This window comes from Canis lupus, chromosome 14 (genome assembly GCF_003254725.2).
Source record: "Canis lupus dingo isolate Sandy chromosome 14, ASM325472v2, whole genome shotgun sequence".
Taxonomy (NCBI): domain Eukaryota; kingdom Metazoa; phylum Chordata; class Mammalia; order Carnivora; family Canidae; genus Canis; species Canis lupus.
In genome coordinates this window covers 40,143,025-40,166,487 of record NC_064256.1, presented here as the reverse complement: position 1 = coordinate 40,166,487, position 23,463 = coordinate 40,143,025, and the positions used below count along the sequence as shown (strand labels likewise).

General features: G+C 50.9%; 2 protein-coding genes and 1 long non-coding RNA gene across 6 annotated transcripts in view; 2 read left to right on the top strand and 1 right to left on the bottom strand.

Annotated features, from left to right (window-relative positions):
• The window catches only part of HOXA3 (homeobox A3), a 45,521-nt gene extending 29,159 nt beyond the window's left edge, over nucleotides 1-16,362 (top strand). Inside the window, exons 3-5 of one of the 4 annotated variants that reach the window (XM_025464436.3) lie at nucleotides 1,078-1,160; nucleotides 12,584-13,232; nucleotides 14,621-16,362. In XM_025464436.3, the coding sequence (XP_025320221.1) occupies nucleotides 12,704-13,232; nucleotides 14,621-15,420 (1,329 nt within the window). In that variant the 5' untranslated portion in view covers nucleotides 1,078-1,160; nucleotides 12,584-12,703 and the 3' untranslated portion in view covers nucleotides 15,421-16,362. Of the gene's footprint in view, nucleotides 1-1,077; nucleotides 1,415-4,286; nucleotides 5,326-9,488; nucleotides 9,730-12,583; nucleotides 13,233-14,620 lie in introns of those variants that run through there. The other 3 variants (XM_049093743.1, XM_025464441.3, XM_025464442.3) reach the window with 3 other exon arrangements.
• LOC112670622 (uncharacterized) lies at nucleotides 838-9,439 on the bottom strand. Its single transcript, XR_003143086.1, has 2 exons — nucleotides 9,331-9,439; nucleotides 838-1,809 (listed from the first exon to the last, which is right to left on the bottom strand). It is a non-coding gene; the product is annotated as an uncharacterized LOC112670622 (long non-coding RNA).
• A 3,619-nt stretch (nucleotides 16,363-19,981) lies between the features above and the next one.
• On the top strand, nucleotides 19,982-23,141 carry HOXA2 (homeobox A2). Its single transcript, XM_025464445.2, has 2 exons — nucleotides 19,982-21,380; nucleotides 22,027-23,141. The coding sequence occupies exons 1-2, from the start codon at nucleotides 20,996-20,998 to the stop codon at nucleotides 22,764-22,766; spliced, it is 1,125 nt and encodes a 374-aa protein (XP_025320230.1). The 5' UTR covers nucleotides 19,982-20,995; the 3' UTR covers nucleotides 22,767-23,141.
• The last annotated feature ends 322 nt before the right edge of the window (nucleotides 23,142-23,463 follow it).

Sequence of the window (23,463 nt, the reverse complement as noted above, 5' to 3'; positions counted from 1 at the left end):
AGCCTCTCAGGCTCTCAGCAGGATTGCATGGGCTGGAGACTGGCATCGAGGGCTGGTTTTGGGCCGGCTGGCATGTGCGAGGCTACCCCAGCCTGGGTGAAGGGGGGGATAGGGTTGTGGAAGCAACGTGAGTCCCAGCTAGTGGAGAACTTCTCCCAGCCTGGGTTCGGACGGAGGATGATTCTTTTACTCCCTTCATCAGCATCTACTCTCCATCCCGAGAAAGTTGACTGACCATTTATTTGCTAATTAGAGAGCAAGAGAGGGTTGCAAATATCCCGAGGGATGAGTTGGCAGCAGAAATAGGGCACGCAGGGGCTTGTCACTCGTGCCTAAGGCCAGGCTGGATAGGACCCCCAGACCGGGTATTGCGAGATGTCTGTGTCCTTCCCAGTTTCCCCCTACTTCCAACAGCCATAGCTGGCCTGCTCTGAGGGACTGGGCGCTGCAGTAGTCCCACCAGCCCACTGGGACTGAGAAGTGACGCACCCAGGGCTTGAATGAACCAGAAGACAAAACCTCTCAAGACTGCCCCCCAGCCCAAGAACTGAGCCAGGGTCTAATTTCGCGCCAAACAGAAATGAACACTATTAGTGAGGTTTCAAGAGAGTCCGTGATTGAATGCTCTCAGACAGGGCTTCCCTTTGTTAGCGGAAGAAAATAAAGCGTGCATTCACATTCCCCAAGTTGAGGTGCGTGCGGAGCTCTCGGAGCAGAGCGGGCACCAACGGCAAAGCTTCTTCCACCTTCCTATCTTCCTCTGCCCGTCTGTTTTCTTCCCCCACCCCCTTTCCTCATCCCACCCCCTGTAAAAAGAAAGAAAGTGGAGAATGTGGGTGCGGAGATGGGAGTATGTATTTATTTTACAAAAATAAATCACCATCTTCGAGCCATCCTTAGACTGGACCCTTTCGAGCAACGAGTGCGCCTCATGGACCAGTGCCCTGGCGACTCCTCCGTGTCCGCGTCAGCCGGGGGGCCACCCTGGCGCCCGCGCGGGCCGCACTTCCAACTCCGGTTCTCCAACTCGCTTCCTTCGCAGCCACCATTTACCCTTTGCTGTTTATTTGTCCGCAGAGCGCCAGGACACCGGAAAAGGCGACTCCCTGAGTGCCAGGAGTTGGAGACAATCACTGGATCAGTCTTAAACATCTTTGGAGGTAAGCGCTGTGCTAACTCTTCACTCCGCTGGGCTTTGCTAGGGCCTTTGGAAGGAGTTTACTCTTCCAGGGAGCTGCAGCCCTCTGAAAGAGGTTCTGGTCAATATTTAACTTCGGAGGCATTTTGGAGCTGGGTTCCCTTCAGCTGCACTCCTTGCGGATGCGGGGCTTCGGGAAGACAAAGAATCTTCCCCGAAAGCTGAAAGCCGGCCGGCCTTGTGCAGGAGGGGCGGTTGCTGAGACCAAAGATGAGTGTGCGTGGGGGTGGGGGGTGTCAACGGGGTGTGTTTCTTTCTTCGGGAAGCTCCAAACAAACCGCTGCACCGAGCAGCAGGGCAAAAGCAAGTAGAGGCCATGGGCGCGGCGGCTGCCGCGTGGGCCGCTCTCCCTGTCGACTGTTTGCGGCGCGTGCGGAGACTCTGAGCTCAGGAATGGTCGTCAGTCACAGATCTGCGTTGAGGAAACTTGTCTCGCCCCCTGTAGTTTCTCCTATCCTTCGGCCGCCTTTCCTTGGCAAGAGGGAAGTTACTGCCTTTCAAATGTGTAGACCGTCGCAGGCGGCGGGTCTTCTCCATTGCTTTAGCCAGGCTGATCTTCTGATCTTCAACAGGAAAAGCACCGGTGTTCCAGGTCTCTGCGTTTTCTTTTCCTATTGGAAACAAGAGAAAACTCTTTAAAATTCTTTTCAAGTTCTGGCTTAATTTGTTCTCTTAGTTTGGGAATGCAGGGAGGTAATTACTGTGGTTTATTACCTTGTAAAAGATCCATAAATTTCGTGCCTATTTGGGGGAGGGGCTGCTGGAATAGCTTTTAGAAGCTTGGTATGAAGGAATGGGTTTGCTTTGTTCTTTCAGGAGTTATTTATTTTAAAAAGTTTTCTGAGTTTTTGTTTTCTATTCCCTAGGCCTTTGTCTTCCTTAAAATTTGCTCCCCAAATAGATATCATGTTGTTAATTAATTGCAGCATGCTATTCAGCAATACTCTAAGGCTTATATGGTATTCTGGATACGATTATTATTTTATCAGATGGAAAGTAAATAGGGTAATAGTAAAGCTGGGTTACTTTCTCAGCTACTGTATGTCCATTTATATCAGGTATAGGTGGAGTATTTCAGGAATTTGCAACTCAGTATGTACATATGATTTGCATCTCTGTACACAAGAGAACCATTGGATGTATACATAGTTGCAGGAGTTTTAGACCATGTGTATAAAATGATATACACATCCATTTGTATCCAGAGAACATGGAGCCCATTTGTATTGCAGTTGCACCCACAGGAAATATCTCATGTTAAATAATGATCTATAACCTCCACCAAAAAAAAGGAGAGGAGGCTAAGTGAGCCTTACCTGATGTTAAGTAGAAAAACCACTACAGTTAACTGAAGGGAGTAAAATGTTAAGTGTATTTTTGACAGAGAAATCAGATTGCAGTGTTTGAATACAGATATATCTAATCTGCCAACAGCCTTGCAAATATTGACTAAAGCTCACCTGCTCCTTCCAAAACAACTTTCCACCTATTTTGGCTCTGCTGAAATGGATCCAGGGCATGTGTCCCCAGCACTGGCCAGGTTGGGGTCTGAAGGAATAAATGGAAGGGGACTGGCAGCTAGGTTTCCCAGCCTGGGCCTACATACTTGAGCATCTCTATTCTTGTTCTCTGGAACTGAACTTTAAAAGGCCCAGAGCCTTATCCAAGGAGAGCGGATTTCAGAGTGGTGAGGGAGGACTCTCAGCTGCTGGTTCCCTGGTGGCCTGCCCAGACCAGGGTCTCTCTTAAGGAAGCCGTTTTCACCTCAAAAGCTAAATTTCCTTTGACTTCCTCAGATTTTTCCCTTCACGTCCCACCAAATCACTCCATTCCAACCCAAGTCGTTAATGTTAATTGTTAAACAGCAGTTGGAGCATTAACTGGGCTGTTAATAGCGGCAAGGAGGCTCCTGGCTAGAGCTGAGATGCCGCCGCCGCCGTTGGGCCTTGCTGGCGTTAAGGCATTTCTCTGAAGCAGTACCGAATACTTCTCCCATTGATTTATGGCTTTGGAGTTTTTATTTGCTCCAGACTGTTCTGAGAGTTCTGAAGGGGGCCTCATCTAATTTTTGAGCTGAAGTTTCTGCAGAAACTTTGGTTGAGGGAGAGGGTAGTTTGCTAGCAATTTGACAATACTTCCAGGTCCTTTCTAGGCTATCAGGAGAGTTCAGTGTGGAATATTTGGCACTCAGGGTGGGGGGTGCATATGGGGAGCAGAGGACAATATATTAGTGATCTGAATCCTTGGGGACCTGGAGAATGCTTTTTGAGAACCAGCCTTTGGTCCCATCGCCGCCCCCCTCCCCATACCTAAGGATGAAAACTCCCTAAGAGAAGCAGGTTTTCACTTTGGGTTGTCACTTTCCAGCCTGTGGCTTAGGTCAGAGTTGGGACAGTTCACAGAGAGGTTCTCTCCCAGCTCTACCACAGACAGAACTTTGTTGGAATCTTGCCACCAGCACAGGCCAGGGCTCACTTCCAAGGGATTAGGTCTCCTCCTCTTTTATTGCCCTTCTGATGTGGACACCCCCATGACCAGGCCCCCTTACTGAGGGCCTTACATTCTCACCAGGCCCCTGCAGGGGAGGAGGGGAGGAGCAGAATCATGCACAGCCTCCTGCAGCTGCTATAAGTGAGTCTCACACTTAGAGAGGCCTAGCCAGCTCAAGATCCACTCTCAGAAGGAAAAGAATAAGGCATGAGGATTTCACCACTTCTGAGCACTCCCAAAGTCTGGAAACTAAGACCTGAAAAGAGGAACTCTTTTGGCAACTCGTGAGAGGGTGAAGTGTTAAAATCAGTGGACAGTGTCACCAAGCAGAAGTCAGTAGTAGAATGGGGTGGGGTTGGGGGTGGCTTATTTGTTTCAGCCAGGTTTGTCCAGAACAGAGTTGGTCCAGTTCATTTTCTGCTGGCAGGCAGACTTTTCTTAGGAGAGGGTGAACAAACCCATGTGCAAAGAGAGTCCCAGATTATTTCGTAGGTTAATTCAAGGGATGCCAGTAAAAGCTGGTTATATTTATATTAAATATATATAATGCACTGTATATATATATGTGTATATATATATATATATATATACACATATATATATGTAGAGAGAGAGAGAGTTTTCTCTTGCAGAGTCAATTAGATCATTCCCCCTTACATTTTCCATTGTTAGAAGCCTATAATTTCATGTATCACTCCTGCTATGCACTGAGGAAATGAATAAATGTAGGTTTAGCCAGGGCACTGAGTCCCTCCATATTTTGCAAAACACTGACCCATCACTCTAGAGCTAAGTACCTCTTTTCTAGAGGATTCCCACTGAACAAAATCAACTGGACTTGGAGGAGGTGCTTTAGCCTTTGTCAGGTAATTTGGGGCCTTTTGGGTTTCTCCAGTGGCGTGGTGTATGGCGTGGGTGTTAGCAAACTCCATACAATGGTAGGCCATGAGGGAGTCCACCAACTAATAAGCCAGTTATTGCTGGGTTTTCTTCTGGAAAAAGTCCTGGTCTTTGCCTTTTGATGTATTGGCTAGTGGGCCAGAGGAAACTAGAGTGCTTGGGTGTGCAGGCTTCAGCTTGTCTGTGAGTGGAAGACTGCAGAAAGTTACATGGACCCTAAGCATGGGGACAGCATTACAGTTCCCTTCTGTTTGGATAATTTGTAAAGAAATATAAGTGGAGATAAGTGGCCTAGTATGGCACATGTTGAGGGGGGCTGCCCCCATTGTTCTACTGCCCCAGACCTAACTCTTCCCCGCTGCTGGCCAAGGCTCCCCAGTTCCCCTCCCCCAAAGCTGAATGTTCTGCTTGGAAACCTAGTCCCTTCAGTGATTCCCTATTTCAAATAAAAGGATTTAAGTTGACGTATGACCACGTGAGCACATAATACAGCGCATTATTGTGGCATTTGGAGCGGAGACCCGGGCGGGCTTCGCCTGTGATTACGTTTTCTAGATTCTCTACAGAGCGAGAGCTTTTTTTCCCCCACCCCCACGCACCCACCTCCTCCTTCTCCTTCCCCTTCTCCGGAGAGCGCTCTCCTAGCGGGTTGCAGTTTTCAGCGCTCATGGAGCGGTTCTGGGCGAGCTAGCCGATGGGACTCGAGGCCACACCAGGAGGATGGAATTTATTTTAAGGTATTTCCGCTGATTGTTCATATCTAGAGTGAGTTATGGCTGTGAGAGACAAAGGTCAGGCGAGGAGACCCTGGTTCACCGACAGGACCCTCAGCCCCTCTCTTCCTTTGTTTCTCTCGTAGAACCGAAACCGTTTGAAAGATCCCCAGTATCGCCTCAGACTGAGTTTAATTCCCTGGAAAGTGTTGGGGGGTATAAAGGAAAGGGCACTTGGGGGCTGCTAGGTAAGCCCAGCGGCCTCCAGTGCTCTGGCGGCTTTGTCCATTGCAGCGGGCTGGAGTCCCAGGAGCTGAGCCCCAGGCGGAGGGAGGGTCCCGAAGCGCCGGCTCAGGCCGAGGTGGCCCGCGCTGCGCTCGCTCGGCAAGACTGCCCGGAGGGGGTGGAGGCTGGGTGGGTGGGAAGGGGAGATCGCTCCCGGGTTGGTGGCGTTTGCCGGCGGCTGCGGTTAGAGAGGTAGGGCTGACCTGGGCAGCCGGAGCAGCTGGGGGAGAGAAATCAATGAGTGTGCAGATGCGCTGCCATTTTATTGATGATGCTTCGGGCCACTTTGTTCAGTGCTGGGTTGTGGGACACGCTTCCCCACATGCAGGACCAAAGGTGCCAGACCCAGAGGACGCGCCATTGTTTCCCTAGCACCCTCTCTACCCGGGCAGGGGTGAAGAAGGACAGCTCAGACCTAGGAGACGCTTAGGGTGGGAGTAAGCCTGCCTGATGCCCAGAAGCTCAGTTATTCTAAATTTTGGGAGACAGAGAAGGAGGGAGCCAGACCTCGGTTTGAGCTTCATATTGTGCACGACCTGGACACTCTATTGTAATGCACCCAGCCAGCTTGCAGAGTTTTAAGGGCTGGCTAGTGCGCCCTGGGCTGGAGAGAATTCCAGAGGCAGAGTCTGCAAGAAGCAGAGGCAGACATGTCTCTCGGGCTTCCGACCCCAGAAACAGTGCTGCAGCCAGGATAGAGGCAGATGAGAGTTAAACTGTGCTTCCAAATTACCGGGAAAGCTCGCAGTAATTGCGCTTTGGGAACCCAGCACTCCTGGGAAGGATGAAAACTCCCTGAAAAGGTGAAGGAAACTTCGCTTTCCTCTGCTCTTGGAGATCTTGGAGTGCAGGAAAAGGGTGTCTACAAGGAGTCGGGAATCAGATTTGCCCATGACTTAAAAAAAAAAAATCTTATTTCGTTCTGTACTTGAAAAAAAAAATCAAATCAAGCTTCCCCTACTTGAGTGGGATTTACATCCCCAGAACGGAAGGGCTGCTTCTACCCTCCCCCGCTGCCGGCCTCCACGCTAACCGTGCTTAACTGAGGCCGTTTCAAGTGCTCTAAAACACCCCTTGGAAATAAAATGTAAGCTTTAATTGCTGTTCAATTACTTGTCAGCATTTCATATGATTTATGACCCAGTTCTGGCGCATTTTTGACCCAGTTAAAGACTCATAAATAATATAGTTTCGCTAGAAAGAATGAGAGAGGGAATAGAGGTTTGTTAAAAGCATCTTTTTATTGTCACTTCAGTGCCAGCAAGCGGAATAAATATCTAGGGATGGACTCTCAAACTGGTTCTGTATAAAAGTATGCACGGTGAGAAGAAACCAATAGTCCAGTTTATAGAGCACCAGTTGGTTTTTCCTTCATGGAAAGAGCTAAAGGTACTCTATTATAGATAGCTAAGCTATAGCTATATATATATATATAAAAGCTAGTCCCCTTTTACCCTCAAAATGCCAAAAACTCACCCTCACAGGCAAGTGCATTTCCTCATTAATTTTCCTCCCCATTCCTGGATTTCCATTCTTCTTTTTTATCTCACCTTTCTCCCTGGCTGCACAGAGAGCCTCGGATCGACCCCAGGCCCTCCCCGGCATGTTCTCAAGGAGGCCCCTGTAAAGGGTAGAGAGGCACAAATGCACCTTCGCTATTCCAGATATTTTTATAGTGCTGAGAAAATGTTTTCTTCTAAGTCCCCAATGGGTAAGACATATGGGAGCACAGGGGCTGGAGGCGGTGGTTTGGGGGAACCAAAGGGTCTTCTCCACAAAGAAAACCTCAGTGGTTTTGGCCGAGCAGGGTGAATGGCTGCAGGATCTGCCTAGAAGGGGCACCGCAGCAGCAGTGGTGGGTAATTCCCGGTAGTGGAAATTGACAGGCAATATTTTACTCTTAAAAAACAATAACAAATTTAAAACCTTCAGCAGTCATAAATTATTATTTTTAATCACCTCGCCTGCCATGTTCCAAAAGCCATTCCTGTGGATTTCAGAAGGGAGGCCCAAACCCCGGAGGTCTACATGCCAGGGTGTCAGGACTCTAGACTTGAGGTCAGAGCTCCATTTCTGCCTGCTGTAGCCCGCCACCCAGAAGCCACCTAGTCTTGGGACCAGCAAAGACCCAGTCCCGAGCTCCCACCCCAAGCTTTCCCTCAACTCCCGCGGCTCCAGTCCTAGCATTTTGCCCGGCACAGTCTGGAGCTGGTGAAAAGGTATGCGCCCCAGATGCCCCAGCCCTCACCTCGGCGCCCTCGGCCCTCTTGGCCCAGGAGGTCCCCTCCCCTGGCAGGTTCTCACGGAAAGCTGGCCTTCCTTGCAGCTGGCTTAGCTGAGAAGGCGGTAAGAGTCGTGTCAGCAGTTTGGAGGAGAAAGTGCGGGTTGATTATTGACCCACGCCTTCTTTCTTCAAATGCCACATCCGACCCGGCCAGTTTGAAGAGAAAATGCAGCCGAGCGGATTTTTGCGGCTTCTCTCACCTCCTACGCTGCCCGGCTCCCTCTTTCAAGTTGCGCTGCCGCAATATGCCATAAGGAGCAAGTGTTTGCTGTTTTGTGCTCTGTTTACAGCTTTGGGGCGCCGAGTCATAAATCTTGCCCAGCCATAAATGACAAAAACCATTGGTATGCATGAGGCCACCCTGGCCAGGAGTGCTTTTTGATTTCTCCCTTTTCCCTTGGCTTTGTTTTTGCTCTAAGGTGACACTTTGGCTCCCTGACAGTTTAAACATACTACTTATATTTTTAACACCTTCCTTTGAGAAGGACTGGCCGTTGACACCTTGGAATTGCACGAAAGCTCCATTTCTCTTTTTGCCACACACATACCCTTGCAGAGTTCGCTTCTGAATCTGGAAGAGTGAGGGAGGCATTAGAAGGGAGGGAGACCATCCTCCTTAAAGTTGTGGCAATATTACCGGCGCACTCTGGCCTTTCCTCTGCTTAGCGTCTCTGTATATCACTAATTAGGGGGGGGAACCTCATAGATTTGGTGGGTGTTGGGGTCAGAGTTTTATCTCTTTCCCTGTGAGTGAGTTGCCTATCTGTACTGGGCAATGGGCACAGAAGAGCTAGAGACCCAGGTTTCTAAGGCACTCTCATGTGTACCTGAGCCCAGAGCATCCCATTTCACTGCCTAGACTTAAGTGCATTTCCCCCAGGCTACCTCCCTCCCGGCTGCAGGATTTTAAGGGTTTCTGCCTAAAAATATAACCAAAGATAGCCCAGTTGGCTCTTGGGGAGGTCTCTTGAGAAAGGAGGCCCTACCCCTGTCCCCCAAAGATTGGCTTTGAGGTTCTCAGATTGGGGGTGGCCGATGTAGTAAAGTGCCCAAAGTCTGGGGAACTCTGCTTCTGGTTCTCTTTCCCCTTGCACCCCAACTGGAAGTGTCCAGGGCAGAGGGTTATGTGGTTTCTCAAATGGATTCCTAAGAAATAGAGCCCGGCAAGAGAGCCCCTTTGTGAGAGCCGTTTGTCCTCATTAGCATAATTTTCCTGGACTTTAGTGACGCCTAGAAGCGAGGAGAGGGAGGGCGTTGGGGGTTGGGGGGAGGCTGCCCTCCTCCCGCCGCCGCCGAGTTCCCCCTCTCGCTCCTGTCCCTCCCCTCGCCTCAGCCCCATCCCCCACGCCGCCCCGCGCTTCCCCAGCCGCCTCGGCCTCCCCTCCCGCCCGCCCCCAGCACCCCCCACCGCACCCCCCGACCAGACGCTGCTCCGCGTGTAATATTCATAAGAAACATACCCAAGTCGGTGCCACTAGCCCAGGCAGAGAGCCCTGCGCCGCGCTAGCGCTTATCTCCGGGCCGCGGCTGCTGCCCTCGGGAAGGGCAGGGGGCGGGGGTGTGGGGGAGGGGTGGGTGGGTGGGGTGGGTGGGAGGGGGGGTCCAAGCCGCCCCAGTCCGCCCTGGGCGAGCCGCGCCGGAGCAGCGAGGCGGCCACGCTCTGCGCCGCGGCGTCCGGGCCTTGGGGTCTCCCTCCCGCCCGCGGTCTCGGCTGATGCTGAGGGTCGGTGCCCAGCCCGCGCCTAGGGGACCGGCCGGGCCGCCGAGCCGGGCCGGGGGCCGGGGGCCGGAGCCCGAGCCCGAGCCCGAGCCCGAGCCCGAGCCCGAGCCTGCGCCCGCGGCGCTCGTCAGAAGTTAAGGTAAGCAGGGCCACAACCGGCGGCTCTCGGCGCTGAATGGCGGAGTTTACGTCTCGGTGATTTATGGCTGCAGACTTAAATCTCGGTTCAAGAAGAGTTCACAAGCCGGAGCTTCCTTCCCGGCAGTGACTGATACCCTTACACTTCGAGTTCAGGCGGCTTTCTCATCCCCGCCCCCACCTCGTCCCTCTCCCCTAGCCCAGCCCCAACTTTTCTGGGTTGGGGTGGGAGGGAGGGGTGGGCAAGGGGACGCGGGGGCTCTCACCCGATATTCCCACTTAAACTCGGGGTGAGGGCAGGCTGAGGAAGGGGCGGGAGTGGAAACGGGGAGCGGTGTCTGAAGGAAGGAGGTTGAATTTGGGCAGATCTTCCAGAAAGACAATAGGGCTTGCTTTCTGCACTCAATTTAGCCTCAACTCTCTTTCAGCTCTTGCACCTGGGGGTTATTGTCCAGAAACAGATCTTTTTGGAGGAATCTCCTCCCATCCCCAGCCCTTGCTGGGGGTGGGGGGTGGGGTGGGGGTGCAAAGCAAGTTTCCAGACTGGCGGATCTCCAACTTCTTTACTAGGTTGCAAACTTTGGGGGCTGAGGTGGGGCGGGAGGGGGGAAATGTGTGGGCCCCACGGTGGTTGTCTGCTAACCTCAAACAATAGGAAGGACCTTGGTGGGATCACCGAGGAGAATTCATATTTTGAGTTTATGGGGGCTGTTGTATGTTCTTTGGTTTTTCACGGCATTTTTATTATTTACAAGACAATGCACAACTTGATGAAAAGACTTAAGTAAGCAGCCGGCCAATATAGCTTGTGATAATGGATTAGTAAGTCACTTGAAATGCTGCACGTTCAAAATCACCTTAATTTTGTTTTATCTAATATCTTGCTGTTCAAGTGTCTGGAGTAATTTTCTTAACCTGACATTTTATTTTGCACAAGCCTACTATCTTAAAATTTTATAATGGCAGACATGAACACTGCCAAATGTAATAGGAGCTGTTTTCAGTGAAAGAACAGGAAACTGAGATATTCACAACTGCTATTCAGTTTTAAGTTTTATTTATTTTCGATCATGGTATCTGTTGGTTCCTATCTATTTCCAACATAGAAACAATACTCCAGGGCTCAAGATTACACACAGTAACTTCGGATAAGGGAAGCTGTGATTTTTTAATTGAGGTTCTGGAAAATTAATTGTGCTTGTTTTCCAGATGTTGGTCAGATTGTTGCTTTAATAATGAAATCCAAAGGAACCCGTTATTAAAAACAAAATTATAATCATACGCTGGTGGATGGTGTTTTCTAGTTAACAAAGTGTCGGCTAGTCCTAGAGAACTTGAATGACTCCAGGACTCAAATATACATATACATAGTTGGGGCATGAACTAAACCATTTTCTTCATGAATTTGTCATTGCATTTTTTTTCTTAGAGAAATTATCATTCTGTGTGTGTGTATGTGTGTGCATGAACTCACATGGAACTTTTCTCAGCTGAGAACCAGAGATTGACCATGAAAAGGTTGAAAACAAAATAAAACATAGATTTCACTTTTGCAAACTGCTTTCTAAATAATAAATTTTTAAAAAGAGTTGAGAAGGCTTTTTAGTTGCTTTTAACATTTCCAGGGTTGACCTTTACTTGGTGTCTCTGAAGCAGGTAAATAGGCCAAGTAACAAACATCAACAACAACAGCACACAAAGATCAGGGAACTCTGGCAGGATTTTATGGCTTGTGCTTCCATCCCTCGTCCGGAGCCAAATGACCCCCATACATCAAATTACATAGCAGTTTCTAAGACAGAACCTATTATCGTTAAGTTGGAAGGAGAGTTCAAGCCGTGGTCATGGAGATGAACGCTGGTTTTTCAGGTTCCTGGTGGGTTGTTTTTTTCTCTAATCCATCATGTTTTAACAGGTAGAATTTGATAGTTGCCCTGAATAACAGCACCTCAGAAAGTCCAAGGCAGGAGAGTCTGGGAACCTTCTGCAACAGGGGAAAAGAGGTGGGAGTGGCTTGCTGGGTCCTGCCTGAGAAATAGGGAGAGGAAAGGAGTAAAGAACTGTCCAGGATTTGAGTTTGACTTGCTAGAGCGAGTGTTGTTGTTGGTCCCTTCCCACACAGGATGTTCCATCCAAAGTTTTCTCTCTCCCCTTCTTGGCCACAAGGGGCTCATTTGGAGGAGGTAGGTCATATCCCTGCACAGGGATAGATTAACTGCCTAACAAGCTCAGCTTCTGAAACCCAGCGGGGTAGAGTAGGGCAATTGCCTGAAAATTTTTTATGCATACCTCTGTTGGGTGCTGGAAGATCCAGGCAGGGGCTGGATGGGAAGTCACCTCGCGTCAGGGCTCTTTTGCCAAATATCAGTCGTAAGCAAGGATTGGAGAACAGATTGTCAGCCTAACCTCCCCTGTGCCCCCTTGCCCCTTCCTCCAAGATCCTGAGAGGGAAGGAGTCGCGGGGCTCACTGGACAAGGCTAAAGAGCGGTGATGAAGGGACACCCCCAAGTTTCTCCTTCCCTGGAAAAGAAGAATCCCACCCCAGTTTCTTTCTAGCTCATCAGCCTTTCTTCTTCTGGACTCCAGGTCTGGAGACCCGACTTCCAGCCCTCGCTGACTCTCCTCCTCTCTCCCCGGAAAACCCCCCAACTCCAGACGCAAGTTAAGCAAATATTTGTAGCTGCCAGTAAATTCCAGCGGCTTTTTATAGCGCGGCTCTCTGCGCCCGGGGCCAAGTCGTGCTGCTAAATATTGCTGACCACTTTTTCTTTTATGGCTTTCATGTCACTTAGCTATTGAGAGTAAGATGGATTTGCGCGGAGCCCTCACCGCGCTGCGATTCTCGCCCCCCCAGGTCTGCGCGGGGCGGCAATTGGCGGCGGAGCGTCACGTGACCGCGGGGGCGTGCCAATGTGCGCCCTCACGGGTGTCAAGCCCCTGTCAGTGTGTGCGATCAAGATCGTGAAACAACGCGATGCAAAAAGCGACCTACTACGACAGCTCCGCGATCTACGGTGGCTACCCCTACCAGGCAGCCAACGGGTTCGCTTATAATGCCAGTCAGCAGCCGTACCCGGCGTCCGCGGCCCTGGGCGCCGATGGCGAGTACCACCGGCCTGCCTGCTCACTGCAGTCGCCCGCCAGCGCCGGGGGCCATCCCAAGGCTCACGAGTTGAGCGAGGCGTGTCTGCGCACCCTGAGTGGCCCGCCCAGCCAGCCCCCAGGCCTGGGCGAGCCACCCTTGGCCCCGCCACCGCCCCAGGCCGCGCCCCCTGCTCCACAGCAGCCTCAACCCCCACCGCCGCAGCCCCCAGCACCTGCTCCGGCCGCGCCCCCTCCCCCCTCTTCGGTCTCCCCACCTCAGAATGCCAGCAGCAACCCCACCCCCGCCAGCGCAGCCAAGAGCCCCCTACTCAACTCACCTACCGTGGCCAAACAAATCTTCCCCTGGATGAAAGAGTCTCGGCAAAACACAAAGCAGAAAACCAGCGGCTCCAGCTCAGGTAAAGCGGTGCCTTCTGGAGGAGGGTCCTCTGGCCTGGCCAGGCCACTTCCAGCTGCGGCCAGGACAGTCTGGGAGCCCTGGAACATTTTCAAGAATTAACTGCTCCTTCTCCCTCAAACTAGGGGGTTGGGGGGGTGACAGGACTCTGCGTGCCCAGGAACCCCCAGAGAGAGACCTGATGGGAGCCTCTCTCGAGTGCTTCAAGAGCAAGTGGGGCCTAGTGAGTTTGGAATCCCTTCTTGCTCCACTCTTGGAGTTAGGACCTTTGGACACAACAAACCTGAGCTCCACTCTCTCTCTTTAGCACAACTCCTCATTTCTAATGAAACAGTGACATCCACTCCACACTGAAATGTGGAAGAATAAAAGCAGGCCTAGTCAACCATCCAAGGGAGAATCAACACTTTGCTTATAAACAGAGCCTATTTTTAATTTTTTGCTCCAGTAGATGGAGTGGCTGCCCTTCCTCTGGGAAGGCCCTACTCAGTACAATGAAGGCAGCCAGGGATCTCCTGGGGGAGGGGATTTGGCCTTGTCATGCTAATAGGAACCACATGGGCCTCCTGGAACTAAACTGGAGGACAGGCCTTGGGTCTGGGGCTTCCCAGCATCTTGGTCACTGTTGCCCCTGCTTTCTCCAGTTGCCAGTACTCTGTCCTGAACCTGAGCATCTGGAACCCTCCAGAGTCAAGATTTAGGGGTGGGGTGGGGATAGGACACAGGATTCGTGTACAAAAATGGGAGGCTGCTTGATGACATGAAGAATCCTAATAAATAGGCATCAGAGGCCTGGGTCACCCCACTAGAAATTGATACTTTCAATGGGATCTCTTCCTTTGGGCACAGAAGGCCTTCCAGATTGGGGCTTCCACTCCAAAGCATCTCCACTGGGTAGACAAAATGAGTGGCCAGTTGAGGCAAATGTCCAGTCCTTCAGTCAGACAGTGAGAGGGGAAAGGTTTATTGAGTGTGTATTAGGTGCTCCACATTCCAGGTGCTGTGAAGGGAGTGATAGGAGACCTGCCCACAGGGAGCTTGTAGTTCTTGATAGGCCTGAAGGGATCAGCAAATGATTCAGAAAGTGATGAGCTCCAAGAGGGAAATACAGACCAGAGAAGCAAACTGGGGGTTCTGCTTTTCTGTCCTTACCTCTCCCCCCTTAGGGAAGCTTCTGACTTGCAACTTGACTGAAGGAAGGACTAGCTACCCAGCTACTGGCACTGTTTCCCCACCAGGACAGAGGGCAGCACCTAGTTCCTCCTCCTCCTTTTTGGGCCCTGACAGATGGAGGGATCTTGGGGCCTGGAGCAAGGAGGGGCCTGGCTGGGTCAGGGGCTAGGCGGGGCCTGGGGCCGCCCCTGACGGCACTCTTCTCTGTCCTCACAGGGGAGAGCTGCGCTGGCGACAAGAGCCCGCCTGGGCAGGCGTCGTCCAAACGGGCGCGCACCGCCTACACGAGCGCGCAGCTGGTGGAGCTGGAGAAAGAATTCCACTTCAACCGCTACCTGTGCCGGCCACGCCGGGTGGAGATGGCCAACCTGCTGAACCTCACCGAGCGCCAGATCAAGATCTGGTTCCAGAATCGCCGCATGAAGTACAAGAAGGATCAGAAGGGCAAGGGCATGCTGACGTCATCAGGGGGCCAGTCCCCAAGTCGCAGCCCGGTGCCCCCTGGCGCGGGCGGCTATCTGAACTCTATGCATTCGCTGGTCAACAGCGTCCCATATGAGCCCCAGTCGCCCCCGCCTTTCTCCAAGCCTCCCCAGGGCGCCTATGGGCTGCCCCCCGCCTCCTACCCCGCCCCCCTGCCAAGCTGCGCTCCCCCACCGCCCCCACAGAAGCGCTACACCGCGGCGGGGGCGGGGGGTACACCCGACTACGACCCACACGCGCATGGCCTGCAGGGCAACGGCAGCTATGGGACCCCACACTTACAGGGAAGCCCCGTCTTCGTGGGGGGCAGCTATGTGGAGCCCATGAGCAACTCTGGGCCTGCCCTCTTTGGCCTAACTCACCTCCCCCACGCCGCCCAGGCCGCCATGGACTACGGGGGTGCTGGGCCACTGGGCAGCGGCCACCATCACGGGCCCGGGCCAGGGGAGCCGCACCCCACCTACACGGACCTTACCGCCCACCATCCTTCTCAGGGAAGAATTCAGGAAGCCCCCAAGCTCACCCACCTGTGATGGTGGGCTCGGGGCTGCGCGCCAGGAGAGTCCCCCTGCCCCCACCTTTCTTCTACGTTTACTTTTTTTTTTTTTTTTTGGTTTTGTTTTAAGGTTCCTCCGGTCCTCCCTTCTCTCTCCTCCGCCCCCACTACCTTCCCCCCACCCCGTTTTGTTTTCTTTGGTAACGCGTTTTTATAGTTTATGTGACGTAGCAATCTTGGTTGCTGGAATGGCTGTCAGTATCAGTAGCGATGTTTATCTCCTCCCACCCCTCGCTCGGCCGCTGGCCCTGCATCCTTTACCTTCTCTACTCTTTGATCAGAAACAGGGTATATGAACAAATTTTCTAGCCGAGTTCTTCAATGTGAATTTGTTCGTACATTATGGCTCCCGAGGGGAAGCAATTACTTTTTTTTTCTTAATTTTTAGTTTTTTTTTTAATTGCACTTCTTGTAAAGAGCGAGAAAAAATCAAAGGCGCTTTGAAACAGGGGCTCCCTGTGCAAGGATGACTAAGTGTACGTCTTTCCGTGTGTGTATGCTGGTGAACAGTCAGATTTATTTATATTTTTTTTGCAAGCATTGAATAATCTAAGTTTTAAGTATTATTTATCCCCATCCGTTCGTATTTATATTAAAGAAATTCTGTACCCTGATTGTTCAGAAGGTTTCTTGGGCCTTTTGTTCAATAGTGTATTGGCGTACATAGAAAAAATTTTTTATTTGAAAGGGAAATATAATTCCTTTATAAAAACGATAATGATGCAATAATACCAGAGAGGATCCAGCTTTTGAAAACAGTGATTTAGGTTTGTAACATCCGGCGAAACTGAAAAAAAAAAATCTGTAAACGTGAAAAAAAAATGCTAGATTTGTTTTGAGAGTTCTACATTCCTTGCTGCTCACATTCTGAGAAAGTAAACAAAAAAAAATAAATAAATAAAGTTTTTATTCTGAATAATATCCGTGTTCAGAAGGGGTTCTTTGGCCGAAGAAGGGGGTCTGCGTGAAATCCAGGCAGAGGCGAAGTGGCTGAGCAGGCCGCGGCAAGCCTTCCAGCCCGGAGTGGGGCCTGGCCAGGCGGCGCGCCTGGGAGCACGGCAATTCCTGGGAAGGCTGCAGGAGCTCCTGGAGGCGGGCGGCTCTGGACGCGCCGAGCGCCAGCCCGCTGGGCTGCCTGGTTCCCAGCTGCCGCCGAGGGGCCTGCGCGGGCGCAGGGGCTGCGGAGCGCCGAGTGCGGGGGAAACAAAAGGCAGCCGGCCCGAAGCGCGGCGGGGCCGCACAGGTGCCCGAGAGGCCCCGCCGGGGAGTGACGCTGGGCCGTCTTCTCCAAGATCTTCCTCCAGGTCAAAGCGGACCAGCCAGTGCCCCAACCCTGGGCATCACCAGCCTCGCGGAGGATGCCGAGCATTTTCTGGAGCAACCGGACTCTCTGTGGATGCTTTTTCCGTCCCTCATCGCTCCAGGAGGAAAGAATCAGTCCTAATATCGCCCCTGGGAGCTAGGCGGCCTGAAGGAGACAGAACCTCGCCCAGGTCTCCAGCAAAAGAAAGGCTGACCTCCCAGGAGCCTCCCCAGCCCTGCCCTGGACTGCTAGACTCCCAGCGTCGGCTTCCTCCCGGAATTTAGGATTTGGCATCCTCTGGATTTATTTCCTCTCCTTCATCCCTCCTGGCTCTCCTTTTATGGCCCCAGGGGGAGGAGGAGAGAGAAAGGAGATTGGTATCTTTCTAATAAAAATGCAATTTTATAAGTACTTCTTTCATTTGATGCTGCAAGAGCTAAACATTACATTTCTACTCCTGGATTTAGGATAGGGCTGCCTACTGACTGGCTGGCAGGGGCAAAAGCAGGCACAGGAAAGGGAAATATTTTTACCTTCAGAGTAAAGAATTGCTTGGAGAAGGAACCAAATTCAGAAAGTGAAAACCTCAGAACTGTATCCCCATCAACATCTCCTTTCTAAATTGGAAATGAGGAACCACCTGCGTCTCAGGATCAGAAGCATCTGATGTGAGAAATAAATCCTCCTTCTCCCTGGATTGTATCTTTCAGAGACGGAGGTGAAAAATGTCGCCATTTTGTTTGCAATCCAAAATATCCATCATCATGGCCTCTATCTTTCCCCTGAGAAGCTCCCTCAGGTGATCTTTAGAAATAGGCACTGGAGCCATTTTGGGGGTATCTCTTGGGTCCACAGGAGCTGCTTTTAGGAAACCTTCTCACATTTTAAGAAAAAGAGAAAGGCTCAGAAGATGCAAAGCCAGGCAGCTGTAGAGATCTGGGTGTTTCTCTCACAGCCAGAGATGCTTCTCCCACATCTGTTCTTGGGCTCCTGATACACATTAAAAAAAAAAAAAAAGAGTTTGAGTAGATTTGCTCCTCACCCCACCCCAACCTCCCTGCCGAAATATGGCGCACCTCAGAAATGCAGAGGCTGGAAAACCAACCTTTGTGAGGACCGGAGCTTCCAGTCTTTTGCTTGTTCAGATATGAACTGAGCAGGCTAAGCAACCACAGAATCCTCTTATGAGTAAAAATTTTACAGAACTGTATAAAATTACCTAGTAATATAAGGAACAGTGGAGAGAGCACACGAGACAGAGCGAGAGATCGAGAAAGGGAGAGAGCCAGTGAGCGAGTGCTATCCATTCACAGAGCAAAATCTTGCATAGATACCACTATTTGAACCCATTTCTAAAATCTGCTGTTTATTTGAGAGGGGACTGGTTTGGAGGCATCCTCCTTCCCTCAGGGCACAGATTTTTAAATGAGATTCCAATATCATTTCCCATATCTTGGCAGTCAAAACATTCATTTTGGGTTTCAAAGAGAAAAAAAATATTGATCTCACCTCCAGCTTCAAAGATATTAAAAATAAGTCCTTATTAAAATATTCCTGAGTTAAAGTAACAGATTTGGGGAAGATTTCAATGTTGAATGGGCAAAGAAAAGGGTTTGCTTCCAGATGGTATTTGAATTAAGGCCGCTGAGGCGAGCAGAAAGCTCTCACCCACGCAGCCCCTGACAAAGCCTCAGCGATATGGGGGCAGCGCTGCTCCCTCTCCATAGCTCCCCCTCCCCTTAGCCCCTCAATATTATTTCTGGTAAAAGCAAATGCCAAAAGCCACTATCCCAGAATGTGCAAAGCACCTTTCCTAAAAGCAGCCTTATAACTCTTCCTGCTGCCAAAAAGATATCTTTAAAAAGACTAGTTTTCCTTGTTTACTTGCGTTTCCTGCTCTCCTCTTTGCTCGGCCACATTTGATCTTGGAAAGAGCTCGAAGCTGAAATGTGTTCTTAAGGGCCAGAAGCTGTCAAGGCTTTTGGTGAGCAAGATTGATCGCGCCCAGACTTCCTTCAGAGCTTTGTTTGGAATAAAAGCAAGAAAACTGAAAAACCTCACATTTTCCAAAATAGCATCTCTATCTGTAAGGCGATGCTCTGGGCTAGTCAATGATGGAGGCCGCTTTATATCTAATTTCCAACCCAAGCCTCCTTTGATGCTGGCCTCAGAAATGGAGTCCTAGCCTTGTGCTGCGGTCGGCCTTTCTTGTTTTCTACGTAGATTTTTCTCCCCCACCAACCTCTCTCTCCCTGGCCATCAGAATGATTTATTTTCCTGCCACGGATGCCTGCCGGCCTGGGGGAGTCTGATCACTTGGTCCATTTCAAAGGAAGCAAAAGCGAATCATCATCCTCAGGGTTTGAGGGAAAAGAGATACCTTCAGATTTCTCTCTCAGCCTCCTCCCCTCCTTCTGGCTTGGTGGATTTGTAAAAAGTTACTGTTTGATTCCTAAAGGTGTTATCTTTTGAACCCTCCAGCACAGTCCAAGATGCCCTCAGTCTCAAGTCTCCGAATTGGAAAAGAGAGCGAGTGAACAGAGAAAAGAGAACCTTTATAATTCCTCCTGAGGTTGCCCTCTCTCACCTGCGGTGCTGTTTCCCACAGCAGAACCTGAGTGCAAACATCGCTGGTGGCCAAGGAGCAGAAAGGTGCGGGAGACGATTTGGGCTGCCAGGGAACACACATTGCATCTGAACGCACAAGCCCCCAATCAGAGCGAAAAGGACCAGGAGAAGGAGAGGAAAAGAAAAAGAAAAAGAGAAAGAAAGAAAGAAAGGAAGGAAGGAAGAAGAGGAACAAGCGCCTTCTCCCTCCCTGCTGCTAACTTCCAACAGACTTCCTGGAAATCAGAAATACTCACCGCACCCGAGCCCTACGGGTATGAAACCCAGAATGCCAGGAGCCGCAGGAGCCTGCTCCGGGTGGCATTGCTTTGGTTGGCCGCCGCCCTGGCTACAGGGATTTGGACACATGGACCTGGGGTTGTTGTCTTGCTTGGCACATGCATCTATCTTTCTCGAGCCACTCCTGAAAAGTTGATGGCACAGGAAGGTTGGGAAGCTTTGAGAGCCGCCTCCCGTCTTCCGCTTCCCTCTGGAGCCAGATGCCTAGCTGCCCTGGAAAAGCCGGCTAACAATGGGCCGGGTCCGGGTCCGGGGGCGAGGACTCGGAGCTGGGCTTTGGGAGGGGGGCGAGGGCATGCGGGAGGGGTTTGGGGGAAGGAGAGGTGGACAGAAGTGAGAGGGAAGGGGAGAGGGGAGAAGAGGGAAAAAAAGATGAAAAGAGGTAAAGACAGAGAGGAAGGAAAACAAGGATCACTTGTGAGATCCAGGAACTGGTTAGAAAAGGCGGAGGAGGAAAAGGGGAATAAAAGAGGGGAGACCCCAAAATGAATCCTCTCTTCTGTGGCTCCTCTCTTCCTCTCCTTCTCTCTCCTTCTCTCTCTCTCTCTCTCTCTCTCTCTCCCCCCCCTCTCCCTCCCTCACCCTCTCTCTTTCTTCTCCCTGTCTCATCTCTCCCTCTGCTCCTTCCTCCTGCCTTAACAGAACTTATGTGGCTGGGATGCGGGGCTCTCGGGTGTCAAAACTTTGAAGATTAATGGATTACTTTGTTAATGACTGCAGGCGTCAGACTGAGGTGCTTAAATGATTTGTGAGGTGCGAGGCGTCTTCCCGACAGTCCCAAACAATGCGCGGAGTGTGCGGGGGAGGCAGAGGGCAGCCGCCGGCGGGCCGGCAGCAGGGCTCACACTCGCACACACTCACACTCCACACACTCCCAGGCGCGCACACCAGATCTGTGCAGATCAGGAGGCAGGCAGGCACCCTGGCCCCCACGCACTCCCGGGCATCCCCACCCACACCCACCTATATGTATTTTTGCCCTGAAAAAAGTGTAAATAAAGCCTCGCTGGCCCCCAATGAGGCGTTCCTTCCCGACTTTTTTGGATCAATCAAACAGACAGTGGCTTCTTTTGATTAAAGCCCAAATTGTCATTGGGCAGAAGCAATCATGTGACAGCCAATTCGGTCCAATTTCAACCTTGTCTCCATGAATTCAATAGTTTAATAGTAGCGCGGTCCCCATACGGCTGTAATCAGTGAATTAGAAAAAAAACACCCCAGCAGCGATCTTCTATGATAGATTTTTTTTTCCTCTGCTCTCGTCTTTTTCTTGGGCCTTGCCCCCCCAAAGCCCCTCCAGAAGAGGGAACTTTTTCTCCGAGGGGGCTCCAAGGAGAAGGCCATGAATTACGAATTTGAGCGAGAGATTGGTTTTATCAATAGCCAGCCGTCGCTCGCTGAGTGCCTGACATCTTTTCCCCCTGTCGCTGATACATTTCAAAGTTCATCAATCAAGACCTCGACGCTTTCACACTCGACACTGATTCCTCCTCCTTTTGAGCAGACCATTCCCAGCCTGAACCCGGGCAGTCACCCTCGCCACGGCGCTGGCGGCCGCCCCAAGCCGAGCCCCGCGGGCAGCCGCGGCAGTCCGGTGCCCGCCGGCGCCCTGCAGCCGCCCGAGTACCCCTGGATGAAGGAGAAGAAGGCGGCCAAGAAAACCGCGCTGCCGCCCGCCGCCGCCGCCGCCGCCGCCGCCACCGGCCCTGCCTGCCTCGGCCACAAAGGTCAGTCCAAAGACTTGGCCCCAGGTCCCGGGACCCCTTCTCCCCGCCCGGGCTGCCCGGGGAGCCGCTCTGGGGGAGGGGAGCGTGGGCTGGGAGAGCAGGGGGAGAGAGGAGAGATGCTTGGCTGCCTTCCCTTCCCCTGTGGGCTCAGGAGTGGGTTTGATGGAGAGAAAAGGGATCCTGCGCTGCACAATGAGACACACATATATTTTTAAGAAGAGGGGGGCGAAAACTTTCCCTAACTTGTGTAATGTGGGATGATTTATTTGAGTTGGAACTGACCTCCTCTTGTCTAGTTGTCCTAGAGTTTGGCTTTTTGACAGTAATGAAGAGTGATAGATCGCTCTTGCTCAGCTAAGCAGCTGATGCATTAATTATAAATTGTGGTGTGGCTAATATAAAGTTTGCTCCCGGATGGAGAGGTTGGGGGGAGCCACAGGCAGGAATTTGATGGAGGTGGAAGAGATGGGGTCTCCCCGGGCTGGGCTCCCAGGAAAGGCAGCACAATAGCTCTCCTGCATCCAGGGGCGGCCATTTTGTTGCAGTTGATCTTTTCTGCTATATTTATTCTCCAGTGGAATAACCCCGCTCGGACCCCTCCACCTCCAACTGTGCGTGTGTCTCTTGTTGGTTTCCTTTTCCGCAGAATCCCTGGAAATCGCCGATGGCAGCGGCGGGGGCTCCCGGCGCCTGAGAACTGCTTACACCAACACGCAGCTTTTGGAGCTGGAGAAAGAATTTCATTTCAACAAGTACCTTTGCAGACCCCGAAGGGTGGAAATTGCAGCGCTGCTGGATTTGACTGAGAGACAAGTGAAAGTGTGGTTTCAGAACCGGAGGATGAAGCACAAGAGGCAGACCCAGTGCAAGGAGAACCAGAACAGCGAAGGGAAATTTAAAAGCCTCGAAGACTCTGAGAAAGTGGAGGAGGACGAGGAAGAGAAGTCTCTCTTTGAGCAAGCCCTCAGCGTCTCCGGGGCCCTTCTGGAGAGAGAAGGTTACACTTTTCAGCAAAATGCCCTCTCTCAGCAGCAGGCTCCCAATGGACACAATGGCGACTCCCAAAGTTTCCCAGTTTCGCCTTTAACCAGCAATGAGAAAAATCTGAAACATTTTCAGCACCAGTCACCCACTGTTTCTAACTGCTTGTCAACAATGGGCCAGAACTGTGGCTCTGGTCTAAACAATGACAGTCCCGAGACCCTGGAGGTCCCCTCTTTGCAGGACTTTAACGTTTTTTCCACAGATTCCTGCCTGCAGCTTTCAGATGCAGTCTCGCCCAGTTTGCCAGGTTCCCTCGACAGTCCCGTAGATATTTCAGCTGACAGCTTTGACTTTTTTACAGACACACTCACCACAATCGACTTGCAGCATCTGAATTACTAAAAACATTAAAGCAAAACAAAGCATCACAAAACAAAACCCCCTTTGACCAGGTGGTTTGGCCTTCTTTTATTCTGAGAGAGTTGATTTTTATTTTATTTTCTCCTAGACCTACCCTGTCTCTCCTCTAAATGTGGAAGATTTTCTGTTTAGTGATTCTCCTGATCCAGTCTCAGAGCCATCTTTACAGATTATTTTGGAGTTTTAGTTGTTCTAAATCTAATCCAACGACCCTCTATGTGATTTCCTGAAAGCAATATATGAGGCCTGCAAGAAAGTGATCATATAATTGTATCTTCACTTTCTTTTTATTTTTGTATTACATTAGGATGCATTGTCATGAGTATTTTTGGTAGAATAAATTCTCCTTTGCTATAAGTAGCTTCTTATTTTTTTCTCCCCCCTCTTTCTCAAGGCTCATAACGGTTTCTTTTTCTTCTTTTAGTCTAACTTGGTAAATAAAATTCTGGTCACAATCCATCTTCTTTTTCCATTTTAATATATTTATTAAGGGGGCATGTTCAAAGTCTTCAACAGACAACAACAAAAAAGAAAACCAGAAAATGGTTAGGACTTCTGAGAAGTGTTTTTTTTTTTCTTTCCTTTTTTTCTTTCTTTCTTTTTAAAGGGAATGGATTTGGTTTTTCAGTGTAGAGGTTCAAGCCATAGATTTAAATTGGTGATAGAAACAGAATTGGGC

Excerpts from the sequence above, each read along its gene's own strand:
- HOXA2 (XM_025464445.2), top strand. The coding sequence starts at position 20,996 with ATGAATTACGAATTTGAGCGAGAGATTGGTTTTATCAATAGCCAGCCG. Across the intron at positions 21,381-22,026 it reads TGCCTGCCTCGGCCACAAAG|AATCCCTGGAAATCGCCGAT; the intron begins GTCAGTCCAAAG and ends CCTTTTCCGCAG.